Raw genomic sequence first — 18,171 nt, 5'->3', positions numbered from 1 at the left:
ATACACCGTCTCTGGATATTTTGTACGTGATCCTTGAAGGTGAGTTCAGTGCCATATGCCACTCCTAGGTTCCTAATGAAGTTAGTATATGGCACAGGAACATTGTTAAATGTGACACCTAAGGAGTACCTGTGCTCGTGTTTGCTGCTGATAATGAGTGTGGTGGTGGATTTTGCTGGAGTTATAGTCTTGACCAAAGTCTATAGGATGTTAAGGTAGTTCAGTTGCAGTGTGAAGGCTGTGTCTACGTTGTTATGGTGATGTTATTTCTGAGAGCAGCTTGGGTATGGGAATCATGTATGTACTGTGAGGTACAATTGTAAGTATGTGCCTCAATCAGTGATGGCTTAAATCCCCTTGTACAAAAGACTTACTTTTTATGCAAGAGAGAATGAATCAAAGGCCAGGAGCCTGCAAACCATTCCTTCCAAGAAAAAAAACAACAACAACATAAAGAGGGCCAAATTCAAGATCCGCTCATTTCGAGATGCCTGGACACAATAAGATCATTGGAAGTAAGAAATACAGACAGAGGGAGACAGTCCGGAGCTGACCTGTTGCATAAATGAAGGAGTGGGAGTAACGGTTAACTCTTGCATTAGAGAGCTGGACAGAAAAGGGATGAGAGCTTGTTGCTAGACGGGTTCTACGCACCCGTCGTAGAGGTGAATGGATGCAAGCAGACAGTTCAGAGGAGCAGTGTCCATTGAAGTAGTGATAGAAAAGAGATAAAGACGCAACAGTCGGCAAAGAGACAGAGGTTGAAGGGAGCCAGTAAGAAGAGGAGAGATGTTGAGATGGAAAGCCTTGGACTCCACCCTATTGAGAAAAGCTGTATGCGGGGAGCCTCCCCACACATGAGAGTTGTACTCTAAACAGGGGCAAATAAAACCCTTGTATAAAGTCAACAACTATGCTGGAGTAAAGAAGATACAGAGTCGGCTTAGCACACCTAATCTCTTGAAAGCAGATTTTAAAAGAGATGCAATATGATCTTTCCATGATAAGTCCCGTCTGAATGAAACCCCAAGCATGTTCAAGGATGATTTTTATATTTAGTTGATATTAGTTTCATTGAAAAGAACATTAAGGTTTCATACAAAAAATTAAGCTATACCTAACTAGACTTGTAGACTTTGTAGTTTTGAATACTCTGTCGTTGAGATGAAAACAGGAAACGTGGTTTTATGCTGAATCTTGTTACTTTGTCATTAACTTTTTCAACGTCGTTTCTCACATCTCTCCCAGTTGGCAGCTCCTCTCACATGTTTTTCCCACTGTTCTCTTCCTCTGGTAATCTCTCATACTGTCTGTGGGGAGGCTTTTAATGTCAGTGATGTGGGGAAAAAAAAAAAAAAAAAAAAAAAAAACAGAGGTAAAATAAAACCGAACTCAGTTAACTGTGTCAGCTGTTTATGCATAGTGTTTCATATTACCGATTTGGAGCACCTAAATTCTTAACTCCAATAGCTGGCTAGCCCAGGAGAGCTGAGAGTTTGTTTGAAACAGTGTTAACAAACTCTCTAGGACAAACACTTAATCAAAAGAAATTTTGTCTCTCTAGGTTCCCCTACAGACCACGGCTGCCTGTAGGACGAGTGTTGATTCCTTTATATGAACAGACAACAGTGGATGATCTAGATGCACCAGGGGAAACGAAGATAATTGGCCACACCCCAGAAGTGTACTTGCTCGAGACACTTGGTGACGATATGAACTTTGCGTGAGTTTGTATATATTGTTTTTCCTGTCAATACATGCAATAGGAATATTTGTAAATAATAAAATAACTGAAAACGCTTACCACATTACAGATCCTATGACGCCTTCTCATATGGATAAAATCATCCACCATTAACTGAAATAGAAGAGTTCTACTGACCATGAGTGTTAATAGTGACAATATTATATATCTAAAACATTCAAGGCTCACTCTCAGCTGATACAGTTGACCAGCATTACAGTAGCTGGAAGAGAATGATACGGTTGTGTTTAATATAAGAAGCTTAACTGTACACAGATAAGCTGTCAGTATGGTCTTGAATCAATGAAAAGCATATATTTTTACTGCTATTCTGTTATTTCCTGATATATTTGCAGTTTGATATTTAATGAACATTAAATGACTGTTACAGAATAAAGTACATTACGCCAGCAGATGGGCAATGGGGGGTAGAACTCCCTGATGGCTCTTGGACAGGCATGATTGGCCAGCTGGTGAAGAAGGTCAGGATATATAGAGGCTATTAAGGAATCAAAAGATGAGTTATGCTTTTATGGGTAACACGTCTTTATATTTGCTAATGAGTGGTCAAATCTGTAATCCAAGGCATCTTCATACTGTATGTATACATGCATATATCTGTGTTTATCTTTCTATCCATCTCTCTATATATCTGTTTTCCATTGTGTGTGTGTGTGTGTGTGTGTGTGTGTGTGTGTGTGTGTGTATTTAGGAAGTGGTAATCAGTGTTGGGACATTTACTATGACACCACAACGGAATACGGTTGTTAGCTTCACACACCCGGCAACCGTCTACTTTTCACAAATCATTGCTGCCCGTGGGAGCCCTGAGATTGACCCTTGGGAATTTTTCCTGCCCTTAACTCCTTTGGTGTGGACGTCCATCCTTGCCTCACTGCTGGGAGTGCTCCTTGTCATGACTCTGTTACTCTCCTGCCTTCCTGTCAACATGAAGAGTGGCTGCCTCACTTACACCGACAGATTGGTCCGGGTGTTGCTGCAGCAAGGTGCGAAATACAAACACTATTTTTACTGTCTGATTCCTAATACTTACCTATCGTGGATTTCTCTCTGATAAAAAATATACTGTGACAATACCTAAATTAAAAACTGGTGTGTGCCGATTGCCTATGAAAAATATAAATTCCGTAGGAAAAAAGCTGGGTAGTTAGGCAATTTACTCGCACTGATATCTGCAGAAAAACATTTAATGGTAAACCAGATGTGTGAGGGTCAGCAATTTACCCTTGCAGGAGGCAAACGTCTATGTACAACCGTAATAGTCTAAATGTACCCCCTTTATCTAAAATTAAATGTAGTTTTGAGTTTTACTTGGGACAACGTTATTTTAAAAATTATTTTTTTGAGCAGATGTGAGTTTGTTTGTGGGCTGGTGGTGGTGGGAACGTGTGGCTCTTGGGGTGTGGATGCTGATGACGCTGGTCCTGACGCGGAGCTACACCGGCAACCTTATGTCCCAGCTGGCCGTCAGATACATCCCTCAGCCCTTACAGACACTCCAGGACGTGGTCATTTATCCAGTCACTATTCTCATTAACAAGGGCACTTCTGATGAACAGGCATTTAGGGTAGTATCCTCTTGATCTTGCTTCCTGTATTGAATATGTTCGGACATTTATCCCTTTATCTGATGATTTTGATTTTGTCAAAATTTGAATCTGGCAATCTACAAACGACGTATATATATATTTTTTTCATTGTACTTTAGAGAAGATCTTAATAAGTCAAGGTGCTGTTGAAGGCTACATATAACCTCTGCGGTTCGAAAATTCTTTTCTATGGTGAATAAAATCATCAATCGATGAGAATATAACACACTACCCTCACTTCGACGGATCATTTTCACTCAACAATATCACCTAACAAAAATGAGGATGAAATGTCTAAAGCAAACAGTAGATTGAAAAAGTTATTGGAATATGTCTCTAACCATTTCCGTAACATATTTTAAAGGGAAAAAATCTTATAAAATATCAATGTACTAGTACTGCAGGGGTCAAGATGTGCTGGAATCCAAGGCAGCTATAGAAAAGGAAATAGTATATCAAGTGATGTTAGTTCTCATAAAATCCTTGTTATATGAGTATGACTCTGAGAAATACATGCTGGTATTTACCAAAACAGTAAATGCCTTGCCAGATGTACAGTGTTGTCCTAAATCAGTCCGAATAGTTGCTCATTCTATCTACCAGCAGCATAACCCTGTGTCCCTTCTACAAATATTTTTCCACTTAACATCTTTGAGCAAACACATGGTATAGAAGCTCCCTTATCATCCCCAGACCCCATTGGTCTTCTGCAATTATTTCCTCAGTGGTCTTTCTAGCTCTCTCTACAGGTATCCTACCATACATCTTTCCTATAACAATGTGTATATAATACCCCTATGATTGCCACAAACTCTCTCTTCCCTTTCCCTTTGTATAGGGAAACATCCCTGACTTCCAGTCCTCTTGAACTCTAGTTTCCTCCCAGTCAATTCTACCCACATTCCCTATCCATTCTGTCAGTATCTCTTCCCAGAGGTTCAACATTTTGTCACTCATGCCATCCGATCCTGGTGCTTTCCCATTTTGACTTTTTCTGCCTCACACAGTTCTATACTACTGATCCAGTCCTCCCTTCAAGTTTCTATTCTTTTCCCAGTAATTTCCCAAGAACTTAAACTTGCTAGTACTTCCCTTGTCTGTGTCCAGCAGTTCTTTAAAGTGTTCTCTCCATTTGATCACTAGTTCTTCCTGGTCAGCTCTCTACCATCTTCATCTTCCACCCGTCTACTAATTCGCTTAACACCCTGCCTTACTTTCTTGACCCATGTCCACTACAGATGCAGATAAAACTTTCAGTTCTCGATATTCTTCTCATTTTACGGTCAGGTTTCCTCCGTACTTCTTGCCACTTTTTTCTTACCTTCCTTACTGATCATTTCTTTTCTCTTATCAAAATACAGCTTTCTTTCTCTGTCTTTTATGATACTTCATTTCTTTGCTTCCCAACCTGGCATAACAGTTTATGCTATATTGTTCTTCACAGCTTGTGTCATTTCCTCATCCCACTACATCGTTCATCTCCTTATGTCTTGTCCTCACATTGCACACTATCTCACATACTGCACATGCTCCTGTGAACATTTCACACACACCTACCACCCACGGCATCTGCTCCATATCATGTATACCAAGTCTCTCCTCCCTTTCCATCACGCACTCCACTCTTGTTTTCTTACACCTGCAGCTTCTTTACTCTCTTTGTAGCAACGGCTGTTTCATGTCTTCTTCATCTCCTATACAATCATCACTTTTGCAGCTTTATCCTTGACACTACTGTAGTAAATAGTGATGAGACTTTTCATTCCTAAAAAAAAAAATGTTGCTCCAAGGAAAAAAAAAAATTGACTGAAGGTTGCATTATAATACACCAAAATCTTCGCAAATAGAATGTATTAATTGAAAACAGTAGCAGTACAACTCACTTATGAAATGCAACAGTTTAATGTGTTTTTTTTTTTCCTGAAACAGCCAGTCAGCTGTAGAGGGGAAACTGTTGAGTGCTGTGAAGAGTATGTACGAAGGAGCTAGGGCTACGGTGCGAGTGGATGGTGAGCTGAGTGAGTTCTTTGATCTAAATGTGCAACTGAAACAGGGATGTGTGATGTTTCCATGGCTGTTTAATATATACATGGATGGGGTTGTAAAGGAGGTGCAAGGTAGGGCAGTGGATGTGGGGGTGGCTCTAATGAATGAGGGTGAGATATGGAAGATTCCGGTGTTGCTGTTTGCTGATGATACAGTATTGTTGAGAGAAGATGAGTGGGAGTTGCAAGGTTTGGTGATTGAATTTGGGACAGAGTGTAGGAAGAGGATTCCGAAAGTTAATATAAACAAGAGTAAAGATATGGTGTTTGAGAGGAATGAAATTACAGAATGCACAGTGAGTTGGATGGTGAGGATATGGAGAATGTGAGTGCATTCAAGCACTTGGGTAGTGTGATGAGTAAGGATGGAATTTTTGGAGATGAAGTGCTTGAAAAGGTACAGCAAGGAAGGAAGGTATATTGGTTCACTGAAAGCACTGATAAGAAATAGGGAGGTGAGTATGGAAGTTAAGAAGTCACTGCTTAATAGTATTGTGATCCCTACCCTGACGTATGGAAGCGAGGCATGGACCTTGTTAGAGAGGAACAAGTCAAGAGTGAGAGCAGTGGTAATGAGTTACTTGAGGGGAGCATGTGGAGTGACATGGAGGAACAGGCTGACGAATGAAGTGAAGGAACGCTGTGGGGTGCATGTGGATGTCGTTAAGAACATTAGGAGAAATACAATCAGGTAGTTTGGACATGTGGAAAGAATGGAGAATGAAAGACTGACTAAAAGGGTGTATGTAGGTGAAGTGGAGGGAGAGGGAGGAAGGGGAAGATCGCAGATGAGGTGGAGGGATGGAGTTGAGAGGTATATGACGGAGGGGGGGAGTGAGTAGGGGGGAGGGCAGTCAAATGGCAGGTGACAGAGCGACTTGGAAGCGTTTTGTCTGTGCCCACCCTTTGCAGGATTAGGGCGTCGGGCTAAAGATAGATAGATAGGCAGTCAGCCCTTGGTTAGCGTATCCATCCTGGAATTGGAAGAACCAATGCTTGATTTGCTGACCTATTGAACAGGTGTTTTCCCCTTGTCTAAGGTCAACTGGTATTACAACAGACATCGTGCATGTGCCCTAAAACGGCTACTGTGGATTGTATTAAAAGAAAATTATGAATAAGGGATATCTAAACTGTATCTAAATGACCTAAGTGCAGCTAGTACACATCTATTTAAGCTTTCGTATTCTTTTCTTCTAAGGTAGACTGCAACAAGTGGTGTCATGCAAGATGTGTGGAACCTGAGGGAGCAAGACCGTGTTAGGCTAATCGGTATGGAGGAACTCAACCAAGTGCCCTCAATTCTTGGTCGTGGCCAGGCAGCATATCTCGCTTTGTCCAATGGTGCTAGGCTCACTATGTCCAACGAATATGCAAGGACAGGTACCATTCTCTCTCTCTCTCTCTCTCTCTCTCTCTCATTTTTACAGGTTATTAAGAAGGTGTTGTCTCACAGTTCATGGGGTGCTGATCGGAAAGCACTGCTATTCCTTAAGCCTTATTAGGATCAAAATTTGCCTATGGTTGTGAGGCGAACTCCTCTCCTACTGTACCGCGGCTTAGTTTCCTCGATCCTGTGCATCATGCTGGTCTATGACTTACTAAGGATGCTTTCAAGGCTCCCTGATATCTAGTTAGTTGGTGGAGGCCAGTCTCCCTTAGACTTGTGGCAAAATTAATTAATCATTCGTTGCTGGAAACGTGTGAAACCTATGGCAGACTCACAGCTACCTTTGTGTCACGGCAGCCATTCTTCCAGCATTTCACATGACTTTACGTGCACGGTCAGGCAGGTTATGGTGGACTTAGGTCTCACTGCAGTGCCTGTCTGCCCCGTCCGGCTCCCAAGGATCACTCCATAGTTCCTTCTAGAGGTGTACTTCTGCAGAGATTTTGAAGATTCTAAAGTCTTCAGTCTCCTCCAAGGCTCATCATCAGGTATTTTTGAAATATTCTTCCATTCACTAAGATGCTGTCCCAGTTTATACAGACGGTTTGAAGTCAGACACTGGTGTCGGGTTCGGGGTCCTGTTCCCCAATTTAGTGAAGGGAGGAAGACTTTCTCTAAATGCCTATATTTTTACCGCTGATTTGACCGCTGTCATTTTAGCTCTTAAACTCATTTTGGCACGAAAAGTGGATTGTTTTACGTTTTTGTGTGTCAAAACCCTATATTACCCATTTACTGTAGTTATTAAATTCAGCTCATCTCGTGGTCCTTCCCTTTCTCAAGCGGATTTTCCTGATTCAGCAAAGTTGTAAACTAGTTCATTTTTATGGATTCCTACTCATGTTGGTGTGGAGGGCAATAAGAGGGTGGGTACATTACCTAAAGTAGCGTCTTCTCCACGGCCCCCTGCGAAATACTCACTTCTTGCCACCGATATGGATCTTTCCTTTAAGTCTGTGGTTCGTACCTGTTGGCAAACACAGTGCATTGATGTTGATATTAATAAATAATTCTCAGAGGGTGGTTTCATCGAGGTTTCTCCTCTTTATACCTCTTTGATTAGTGGAAGCTGTTGCTCCGGCTTCACACTGGGCATTCACGGCTTGCTTGTGGGTCCTAATGAATGATGGGACTCACCCAAATTGTGATGACTGCCTGGCTCCCCTTAATGCCCATCACTTACTGGTCGAGTGTCCGAGTCTGGAGGTTTCTCTATAGGCATATGATTGAAGATGGTACTTACCGTCTGTCTTCCATGCTTGGAGTAACCTCTGATTATCCAGCTAACATGTTTAATGTTCTAAAGCAGGCGGGGCTCCTCCACTTTTATAGTTAATTAATTTACCTTTTTATATTTTTTACCGTTCTTTATGTTATTCATTCTTGCACGTTGGTACTAATTTTGTGGTAGTATGCAGGTTCTGACGTTATTTCGTCTTCATATGACCGAACTATTGCGGCCCAAAGATATTATTTAGTTATTTACTTCAATTCTCTCTCTCTCTCTCTCTCTCTCTCTCTCTCTAAGATGCAACATAATGGTACGGCCTTAAGTCATGTCTGTCAATACACATCATGGTAGGTCAGTACTGCTGTCACGTAGACCCCTCACTATTCTGACATGCAAACGTCTGTTTCTTATCGGTGTTCCCTTTGCTTCTATGTAACTAGCTGTATAAAAGCCCACTTAGCAAAATAAGCATGTACCGTTCTATTCTTCATTCAGTTTTTGTTAGGCGAACTGAGTTTCCGTGTAGTCAAGGCTCTGTTCCTTTCTCTGCCAAGCAGTTATAACAATGGCGGCAGTGAAGGGATAAGAGACAAGGCTTGGTGTTCATGCATTGAGAAGAATGGCTCTTGGTTGCCGGGGAACAAGTATCCCCAGTGATGGCCTCTCATAGTAAGCTACCACATTATAAGTAACAGAAACTTACAAACAAGTTAATAGGAGGGAAAATGGCCATGGAATGAATTACACAGAGTCCACAAAATCTCCTAAGGATGTGGAGTACTCTTCTTGGCTGCCTGGTAACATGACAAGGTGAGTGCTCTTGGATCCCTAGTTCCCCCCTCAAACTGTAAACAATTGATCCTTTTCTCTTGGGATACAAAATTTATATTTGTCCTTCATTGCTTTACATTTCATTAGGTTCATTCTCCACGGGATCCGCATTGTATACACCCACCATGAGTACAGCTTTAGATAAAAAGTAGTATGGTGATTTGTTGGAGTACAGGGTCATGTAGTCTGTATAGACTATATTGGCTCGGAATCTTGAGAGGCTGGTAAGGTTTATGCATCACAAATATAATGCCATATCTGAAAGCATAATTAGTAGTGTTTGATATATTACATAATTCTTATATTTTCACATCCAATAATACATGGTATAGAAATTAAGTTTAGTACTTGCTATAACTCTGTGTTTTTCAACCCCTTGATTCCGATTAATACACTTTATAGCTCACACGTGTTACTTCCATCTAATTTTACTCAGCTTATGAAACCCCCTCTCATTCAAAGAGTTAATAAAGGAAAAATTCAACTTCGCCAATAATAGATGTTCTCTGTTGTTGAAAAAAAAATCAGGAGTAGCAAGAGCTGACTAGAAAAAATCACGAGATTTTAAGGATATTTGATCCTCGTGCAATCGATAAGCATTAATTCTTAATCTTCATAACTTTCACTACCTTCCATCATTTCCAGGAACGTGCGAATTCTACTTGGGGCGAGGCCGGTATCTACCTTCGTTAGAAGCCCTGGCAGTTGCTAAAGGCAGCCCTCTACTCCCAAACATCAATCGAAAGTACTGCACTTTCCCTATATCACTGTTTCCATTTGAAATTATTCTGGTATGATAACTTGACTGACATCAGCAAGAGTAATGAATTAGTTTCTATAGTCATTTATCTTAAAATATAAATAACTTCTTTGGCTTTATTTTTGCTGCCTCTGGCATAGGAGAGACAGTTCGAACTGGAATCCATGGAGAAAACCTTCCTTTGTGACTACTGTAGAAAATGTTAATTTGTATATCTTCCCATACACAGACCCTTAATCCTGGATGATGTTTAAGCATCTAACAGAAGCCATAACAAAACACAAGAAATGTTATTGGGAAGTATATTACTAGGTGGTAGTACAGTTAAGATGCTGTGAGTTCCCCTAATCTTCCACTGTGTCTTCTTCACATTAGGACACGTTAACCATCTACCGGCAGTGAAACATATCAGGTTAAGAACTTAAACACAAAAGGTGAAAGTGAAGAGCAAAAGAGGAAAAATATTATATGAAGTTTTGTTCCTGATTGTACAGCTTGAATTTTTACCTCTTGTTTTGTCCAGGGTGCTGCAGGTGGTTGAAGCAGGTTTGTACGAGTACTGGTTCCGGATGGTCAACCCAAACTTCACCATCTGTCTCAATGCTCCTAAAAAGGTTGCTGTTATGTCTACGCTCAATCTCAGGAATCTGTGGGTAATGGCAAAACATGTGTGGTTTTTCTTAATTCCTCCACTAAGATACACTTTCTGTTTATCAACTAGTTATTCAGTGCATATAAAAAGGTATAGAAATTATCATGGCTATGGCAATATGTAGATCAAAGCTTGCAATTAATAATAACTGACTGTGCAGCATACAGTGCATTCTACAACATGATAGTTGAAAAGATACAACTCACCATGTCTAAAAGAGAGTATAACTTAGATCCTAATTATCTCATTACAGAAAGATTTTATCATTACAGACTGATAGGTGTAAATACTAGCGTAGGCTATACAATTTAGCATTAGCATATCACTCAGTGCAAAAGCTGTCATTTTGCAGGGCGTGTTTGTGGTAATAGCAGGAGGTGGGATTGCCAGTCTCATCATGTTTTGTCTGGAGGTCCTCTTCTCCCATTCTCAGCAACTGCGCAATATCTGATCTGACTGGATATGTGTTCATGTTTAATTTTCATGCTAGCCACGGGAATTTTTTTCATCTTACACCATATTTTTCACATCGTGGACCATAAGGGAGCGTCCAAACGTGCCCTTGAACATATGTTGACAACACAGCTGGCAACATGTTTAAGTACATGTATGCAGTAGTATTTGGATAGATGTATGCAAACATGTGTCACTGCAACTTCGAACACTGGCAGCAGAGGCGATGGGATAAATGTGTCCATACCAGACAGCTGAGACTTCATTATGATGATGCCAATATGATCTGAACGCTGCTGTTCCCAACATGTTTGCAATGTGTTCTTTACTGCGTTGTTGTCATGTTGCCAATGCTTGTTCGAGCACACGTGTGGATGCGCCCTCATACGAACGTGGATTGCAAATTCCTTGGAGGAATGTTGTACTGTGGTGGACTGGCGCTGACCAAAAACTGATTGTCTTTATTAATGACCAGTGATGTCAATAAACATTCATCCAAAAACCTGTTTTGTTTTTATCTGGTTTTGCACATTGAACTGTATTCTTGCAGGCATATAATTATTTTGTTGCGTTTCTTCCTTAACCATTTATATCGCAAATTATACCTAAGAGTCTCTTGTATGTTTATTTCACCTTTTTACCATCAGCATTACTTACATAAAAAATATGCATAACTATATTTTTCCCTCTACTTTGGAATCGGTACAAAGTACTGATCTGGTCACTTAGGAGTGATCTTCAGGACTATTACAAGTAGTGGCAGTTGTGCCACTAGGGTACAAAACAATGAAGGGCCGTTGCCATGGAAATCAGATTTCCAAGATGGGCAGTGTCATGGAGGAACAAAATGTGTTTTGTTCTTAGCATCTCTCGTGGTCGTTCCTCGCATTCAAGGTGAGTGACCTTGCTGTGTATGTTTACGAATGAGAGAGAAGGGGGGAGAAGGCTTGATCATTCCCAATCTCCTGGGCGGGCGACCTTGCGGTGTTTGTTTATGAATGAGAGAACGAGATATACTGTAGATAGAAAGCTAGATGGGTAGGATAGAAGGAGATACAGATAGACTGGTAGATAAATAGACAGACAGATTATATGGGTGTGTTCATACATTTGCTCCCAGGATAATATGAGGGAAAGAATCTGACATGGCATCCATCATTTCGTTTTGAGACACTGGTGGTGGTGTTCATGAACTTGAAGGAGGACTAACCTGAAGAAGCAGAAGTTGAGAAGTGCGTAGTGAGGGGCACGGATCTCCTTAAGGGGAGGGAGGGCCGTAGGGCTCCTGAAATTCTTGGAGGAGGAGGAAGTAGGAAAGGGGGGAGGAGAAATGAAGGAAGGTCATCGTCCCTAGTTCCATGGGAGGAGTGAGAGGCACGGATCTCCTGAAGGAGGAGGAGGAGAGGGACGCAGACTCTTGTTCGTAAACACAGTTGACAGACAACTGACCGTGTGATCCTCTAGCTATCCCAAGTTTCGAGAATTTCCCTTGTGTATAAAAAGAGACAGCTGTATAACTTCTGATTAGCTCTTTGACGTCCGCAATGTCAACGGTTATTTCATTTCCGCCCCTGCACCTTGGTTGAGTGTGATAGTGTAGGCTGGAATGGCCGCATATCTGTTAGGGTGGAGTGAAAGTAGGGGCCAAAAATCAAATCACGGATTTAGTGGATGTAATACCTACCAAAAGTTACCAGTGCCATTACTCATTACTGATAAAAATTTTATTGAAATACAACTAAATTTTCTGCCCTCTCAAAATGTAATAAAAACTGCCATCAGGAGTACGCTGTAACACCAGTCCAGGAGGGGAGTACTCCCAAGGTGGATGGAAAGCTGATAACAGGGAGGACTGGAGCTCTCGTTTCAGCAGCCCTCGGGACTGGTTTCTGACCATCCCCCTTTGCTGAACTTTTTCAGTGTCTTACTAACACAGAGAGTTGGCCAGCATGCTCTCCAATACAAGTTTCTCTAACTGTCAACACAAACTACATGCACACTCCACACTACACTTCCTTTTCCAAAATTCAAAAATCATGGCTTCAAGACACATAGCCTCGGATTCCCCGGGGGGGGGGGACATAAATGCCCCACCTTCTGCCCATCCCCTGATGACGACTCGAGGTGCCTGGAACCACTGGCTCACTCACTTCTTCTTCATTTCTGCAACATTCGTGGCCTTTCCTCTAACTTTCTCTCTGTTGAGCACACCTCTCCTCCTTTAATCTGCGGTGTCCCGGGGACGTACTTCCACGTCCTCACGTTTTATCACAGCTAATACCGGGGACGTACTTCAACGTCCTGCAATTGTAAGGTTCATAATTTCCACAATTTTCAAAATTCGCGCGAGATTTTCGTTTCGCCCGGGTACCCAAGCCTCCCCTACCTGCCGCCAGGCGGGCAGCGTCCTAGACCCCGCGTGACCCGCGCTCGCCCTTGTCTCGGTCACTCACCTGCCAGCAGTGACCCAGGTCAGACATGGCGCGGAAAGGTCTCTCAGACGAGGAAATCGCATCCGTCCTGGAAGCCTTCACTGGAGACAGTGATTCTCCACTCAATGATGATGTGGTGGATCGTGATTACGTCCAGCCAGAGGAAGAAATAAGTAGCAGTGATGAGGAGGTCCCTTCGCCCCGAAAAACGCGGTATGTGACATACCGTAAGGCAAGGGAAGGCCAGCCTGCTCCCCAACCACGTGCAGAGCTATCTCTCCATCCTGAATCTGATAAGGACGAGGATGAGGACGATGAGGATGACGGAGGCCTAGGACGTGATATCGCCGCGTGGCTGGGAAAAGAGAAAATATCACCACGAGGATCAGAAGGTGGGGCGAGCCGACACATAAGGTATGGTGAAAGTACTTTGTCTGGGGAAGTGGCAAGTGGTGTGGTGGGATTGCTGGGAGAAAGGGAAAGTGTTGTGGCGGCAGCGCGGGGTGAAAGTGAGAGTGGTGTGGGGGTAGTGCGGGGTGAAGGGGCAAGTGGTGTGAGGGAGGCAGCACGAGCACGTGGTGCTCATAGGCCTAGGGGAGAGGAGGTCGAGTCACTCCCCAGCACTTCTTTCGCCCCTGAATATTCCCAAACTTCCTCCCCACAGCCCCAGGATGTGGGGAAAGGAAAGAAAGGGAAGGGAAAGGGTAAAGGAAAAGGGAAAGGGAAGAGAAGTGCGAGTGATTAGAGGCGCCGCTCTCCACCTCCCCAACCTCCCCCACCACCCTCACCTCCCCACCCTGACGAAGGGGACGATGGTGACGTGGTTACTGTAAGTGGAAAGAATTGTTATCAAAACTACACCCACTGTGTAAATCTGGTCAGTAAATATGTGATAGCAAGGAAATAAAGTGGAAACGGGTGTAATGTTAGCATGAATAAAACGTATAAGTTGAACATTACTGTAAGTTGTCATAATTGATGTCACGAGTACACCCACATTCTGGTCAGTAAGTATGTGATAGGAATTATATACAGTGGAAGATGTTGTAATGTTAGTAGTAAGGTATTTTATAATTTGATTACTAGCGTAAGATGAAACAAATGATATCGCGATAACACTCCCTGTGTAAGTACGCGCAAATATGACGCTCAGTTGCATCGTAAGTTCAGAAATGATGTGATATCAATTATATCAAGTGTTTACATGTGCAATGTTAGTGGAGAATTATTATATAAGTACAAAAATAGGTTGTAAGTTGAAATAGTTGTCACAGCGACTTCACCGTGTGTGTTATTCAATCAATCAATCATTTCCTGTGGCACCCTCGGGGATGCATAGGGCCTCGATGAACTCACACCACCACATCCTATCTTGTGCTAACTCCTCAAGATCTCCCCAACACTCATCTCCAGCTTCCCGTCTCATTGTCCTCACCCACGTCTCTTTTGGCCTTCCTCTACCTCTCCTACCAAGTGCCACCCACCCTGGTGTACCTCGTACTATTCCCTGTCTCCTATACACATGTCCTAGCCACTTCCATCGTGAGAATCTAACATATTCATCAATCGGCTGCACTCCCGTTATTTCTCTAATTCTACTATTTGGTATCCTTTCCCACCACTTAACTCCTAATATTCTTCTAAGTGCTTTATTTTCAAACACCAAGAATTTAATTTCCATAGTCACTGTGCTGTACCAAGACTCGTGTCCATAAATTAAGATACTCCTAACCATTACCTTATAAAGTTTGATTTTTGTATGCACAGAGAAATTGTTATTATTCCAAATATTTTTAAGCATTCCCATTGCCTGATTAGCCTTCTTTAACCTTTCCTCGAATTCAAAGTTCAAAGAACCATCCTTGGCTAAATAAGTACCTAAATATTTAAACCTATCAACTTGCTTTACAACCATACCTCCAATTACACATTCCTGCGCATTTTCCATATTCATATTGATTATTTCAGTTTTTCCACATTTAATAACCAAACCCACTTTGCGACCTTCACTCACCAAATAGTCCAACACTCTCTGCATCTCTTCTGGCCCATCACAAATCAAAACTATATCATCTGCATAATCTAAATCCAAAAGTTTCCTGTTCTCTCCCCAAAGTATACCTGCACCAGTTTCTGTTCCAACGCGTTTCATAATGTAATCAATGACCAATATAAATAGTAAAGGCGATAGAACACCACCTTGAATTACTCCGGACTTGACTTCAAACGAATCACTCAGACAACCATCAACCATCACTTTACAAAATGTGTCCTCATGCATGTTCATAATGACCCTCACAAACTCCTCTGGTATTCCATAATGTCTCATGATCTTCCCCATAGTCTCTCTCGAAACACTATCAAAAGCCTTTTCAAAATCAACAAAACAAAGACTTAACGGTACTCTCATTTCATTAACTTGCTGCATCAAATGCCTAACTATAAAGATCTGATCATTGCAACCACGTCCCTTTCTAAAACCAGCCTGTTCATCCCTCAGAATACCCTCAACCACCGGCTCCAACCTATTTAACAACACTCTACTGAAAACTTTCAAAGCTATCGGTGACAAAGAGATTCCCCTCCAATTACCACATTCACTCAGGTCTCCCTTCTTCGGAACTTTAACAATTACACCATTCTTCCAAACTGACGGTAGTAACCCCGTCACCCATACCTTATTGAATAGCTTGGTCAAGATCATTATTAATCTATCCCCCTCCACTTTAAACATTTCCGGAAATAAACCATCCTCCCCTGGTGCCTTATTATTCTTTAACTGTTTTACTGCTTTCTCCACTTCTGCAAGCCTCAACTCTCCTGTTTCTATATTTAAATCTTCCTGAGCAGACGGTATATCCATCTTCTGGTGGTATTGGTCTATTAAGAACTGTCCAAAAATGCTCTTTCCATCTGTTTTTAATATGTCCATCTTTGGTCAATAAATTTCCTTCCCTGTCTCTAACTGGTATTTCCTTGCGTTTACCTGCATTACCACTCAGTTCTCTAATCGATTCATATGCTATTCTTTGACTCTGTCCATCATTTTTGTTTATTAAGATTTCAGTCTCTGCAACCTTTTCATCCACACATCTTTTATCTCTCCTAGCTAACCTTCTTACTTCTGAATTCAAACTCCAGTACGCAGCTCTTGCTAATTCAATCTCTCGTTCATCAACGCATTGCATCTCACTCCTCAATTTAGCCTCACCTCTCTTTTTTATCATATCCCACGTTTCCTCCGATATCCATTTCTTTCTCCTGAATCTATGTCTCCTTCCAATCGTACATTCAGCAGTCTCATGCAAAACTTTGTTCACATCCTCCCACATCTCATCTACACTTCTCTCCCCCTCTTCCAACGTTTCCAACACCAAAACCTATTTCTGCATTCTAATCTGAATTCCTCCTTTTCTTCTCCTTCCCTTCTAAGCTTAACAATATCGTATCTACCAACACCAGATTTTTCCTTCTTCTGATTTTTAAGTTTAAACCTTATTTTTGCAATGCCGAGTTGATGGTCACTACCAATATCCGCTCCCCGTTTAACATGAACATCTAGCAGAGAACTTCTATGCCTCCTACTGATAGCGATGTGATCAATCTGATTCCACACGGCGACACCCGAGTTGTCTTGTGTATATTGCAATGCTGAAAGAGTGTGCCCCCGATGACTAAGTCATTTGCTAGACAGAAGCTTCCTCACTCCGTTTTCACTCATCCTACTACCAACTCCCATCTTACCCATACATGCCTCAAATCCCTCATTTGAACAGCCCATTACTGCATTAAAGTCTCCAACGCAGATCAAAACATCATGTCTAGGTACCCTTCCTACTCCTTCTTGCAACTTTTCATAAAATGTGTCTTTCCTTTCATCGAGTGCATCATTAGTAGGTGCATAACACACAAACAGACTGATGTTGCCATGATTTGATTTAAACCGTGCGTATAACAATCGCTCATCTATAGGATCCCACTCTCATAAAGCCTTATTTGCCTTACAACCCAGCAACAATCCTACTCCCTGATAATGCATTCCGTCCTGTCGACCAGATATCAATAAACGTATACCATCCTCCAAATCCAACTTATCGACTCCAGTTAATCTAGTTTCTGTCAGAGCACAAATATCAAGTCCGTAATTTTGAAAAACCTTCACCAACTCATCGATTTTACCGTCATGATTTAGCGTTCTCACATTCCAGTTACCAATTTTAATTGTATTTTTTGCATTGACAAAGGAATTAGATTGTAATTGAGGCAACCGTGAGATTCTTAGCACCCCCTGCCCATTTAAGGGCTGCACGGGACTGGGGGCCATTATTGTTCTTTCAGAGTCCATCAAGGTTTCTTTGGCTAACTTCCTGAACACCTCGCCATTGTGTTGCAGTCGCAGTAGGCAGCTAACTTGCCTGATTGCCCACACCCGAAAGACCCAGCTATGCTGTAGCCAGTCACGTGCTGGCATGCTTCCCAGCCATTTCACTCTTAAGGAGTTCCTCTGCCTGAGAAAGCAACCACCCCCCTGCTCCCGAGGGCTTTTGATCTGTGTAGGTAGAGGGCGATCACTCCCTCACTAGCCATATACAGTGTATATACCGTGTATAGGCTACAGTGTATATACAGTGTATATACAGTGTTATTATGCGCTATTATTACGCTATATATTTACGTAAGGCCTGAAATAATCTCAAAACAGTTCTATAAAGTTAAAAAGTGTATAATAATATTAGAAAAGTATTATGTAAGTAGAAAAAGCACAATACGAGTTGAAACAACAGTCACAGCGAGTTCACTCACTACGTGAATAAGCGCTAACATTACGCTAAATGTTATCAAAAGGCCTGTGAATACGTAAAAACAGTTCAATAAAATGTAAAATGGTATAATGTTATTGTAGAAGTATTATGTAAGTAAAAAAAATTATATGTATCATGATTTTAGAATGTTAGCGATTCAT

The 18,171-nt window shown here is 41.7% G+C and overlaps 1 protein-coding gene across 1 annotated transcript; it reads left to right on the top strand.

The window, feature by feature from the left end:
* Positions 1-2,667: 2,667 nt before the first annotated feature.
* On the top strand, positions 2,668-10,718 carry LOC145402640 (ionotropic receptor 93a-like). The gene is made up of 6 exons (XM_080274631.1): positions 2,668-2,751; positions 3,116-3,333; positions 6,605-6,782; positions 9,557-9,656; positions 10,195-10,320; positions 10,676-10,718. Exons 1-6 carry the CDS (start codon positions 2,694-2,696, stop codon positions 10,689-10,691), a joined length of 696 nt encoding a protein of 231 aa, XP_080130757.1. The 5' UTR covers positions 2,668-2,693; the 3' UTR covers positions 10,692-10,718.
* Positions 10,719-18,171: the final 7,453 nt, after the last annotated feature.

This window comes from Coenobita brevimanus, chromosome 58, assembly GCF_032717465.1.
Source record: "Coenobita brevimanus isolate Jiangsu-jjx chromosome 58, ASM3271746v2, whole genome shotgun sequence".
NCBI lineage: Eukaryota > Metazoa > Arthropoda > Malacostraca > Decapoda > Coenobitidae > Coenobita > Coenobita brevimanus.
Note: the sequence above shows the minus strand (reverse complement) of the source record. Positions and strands in the feature narration are given on the sequence as shown.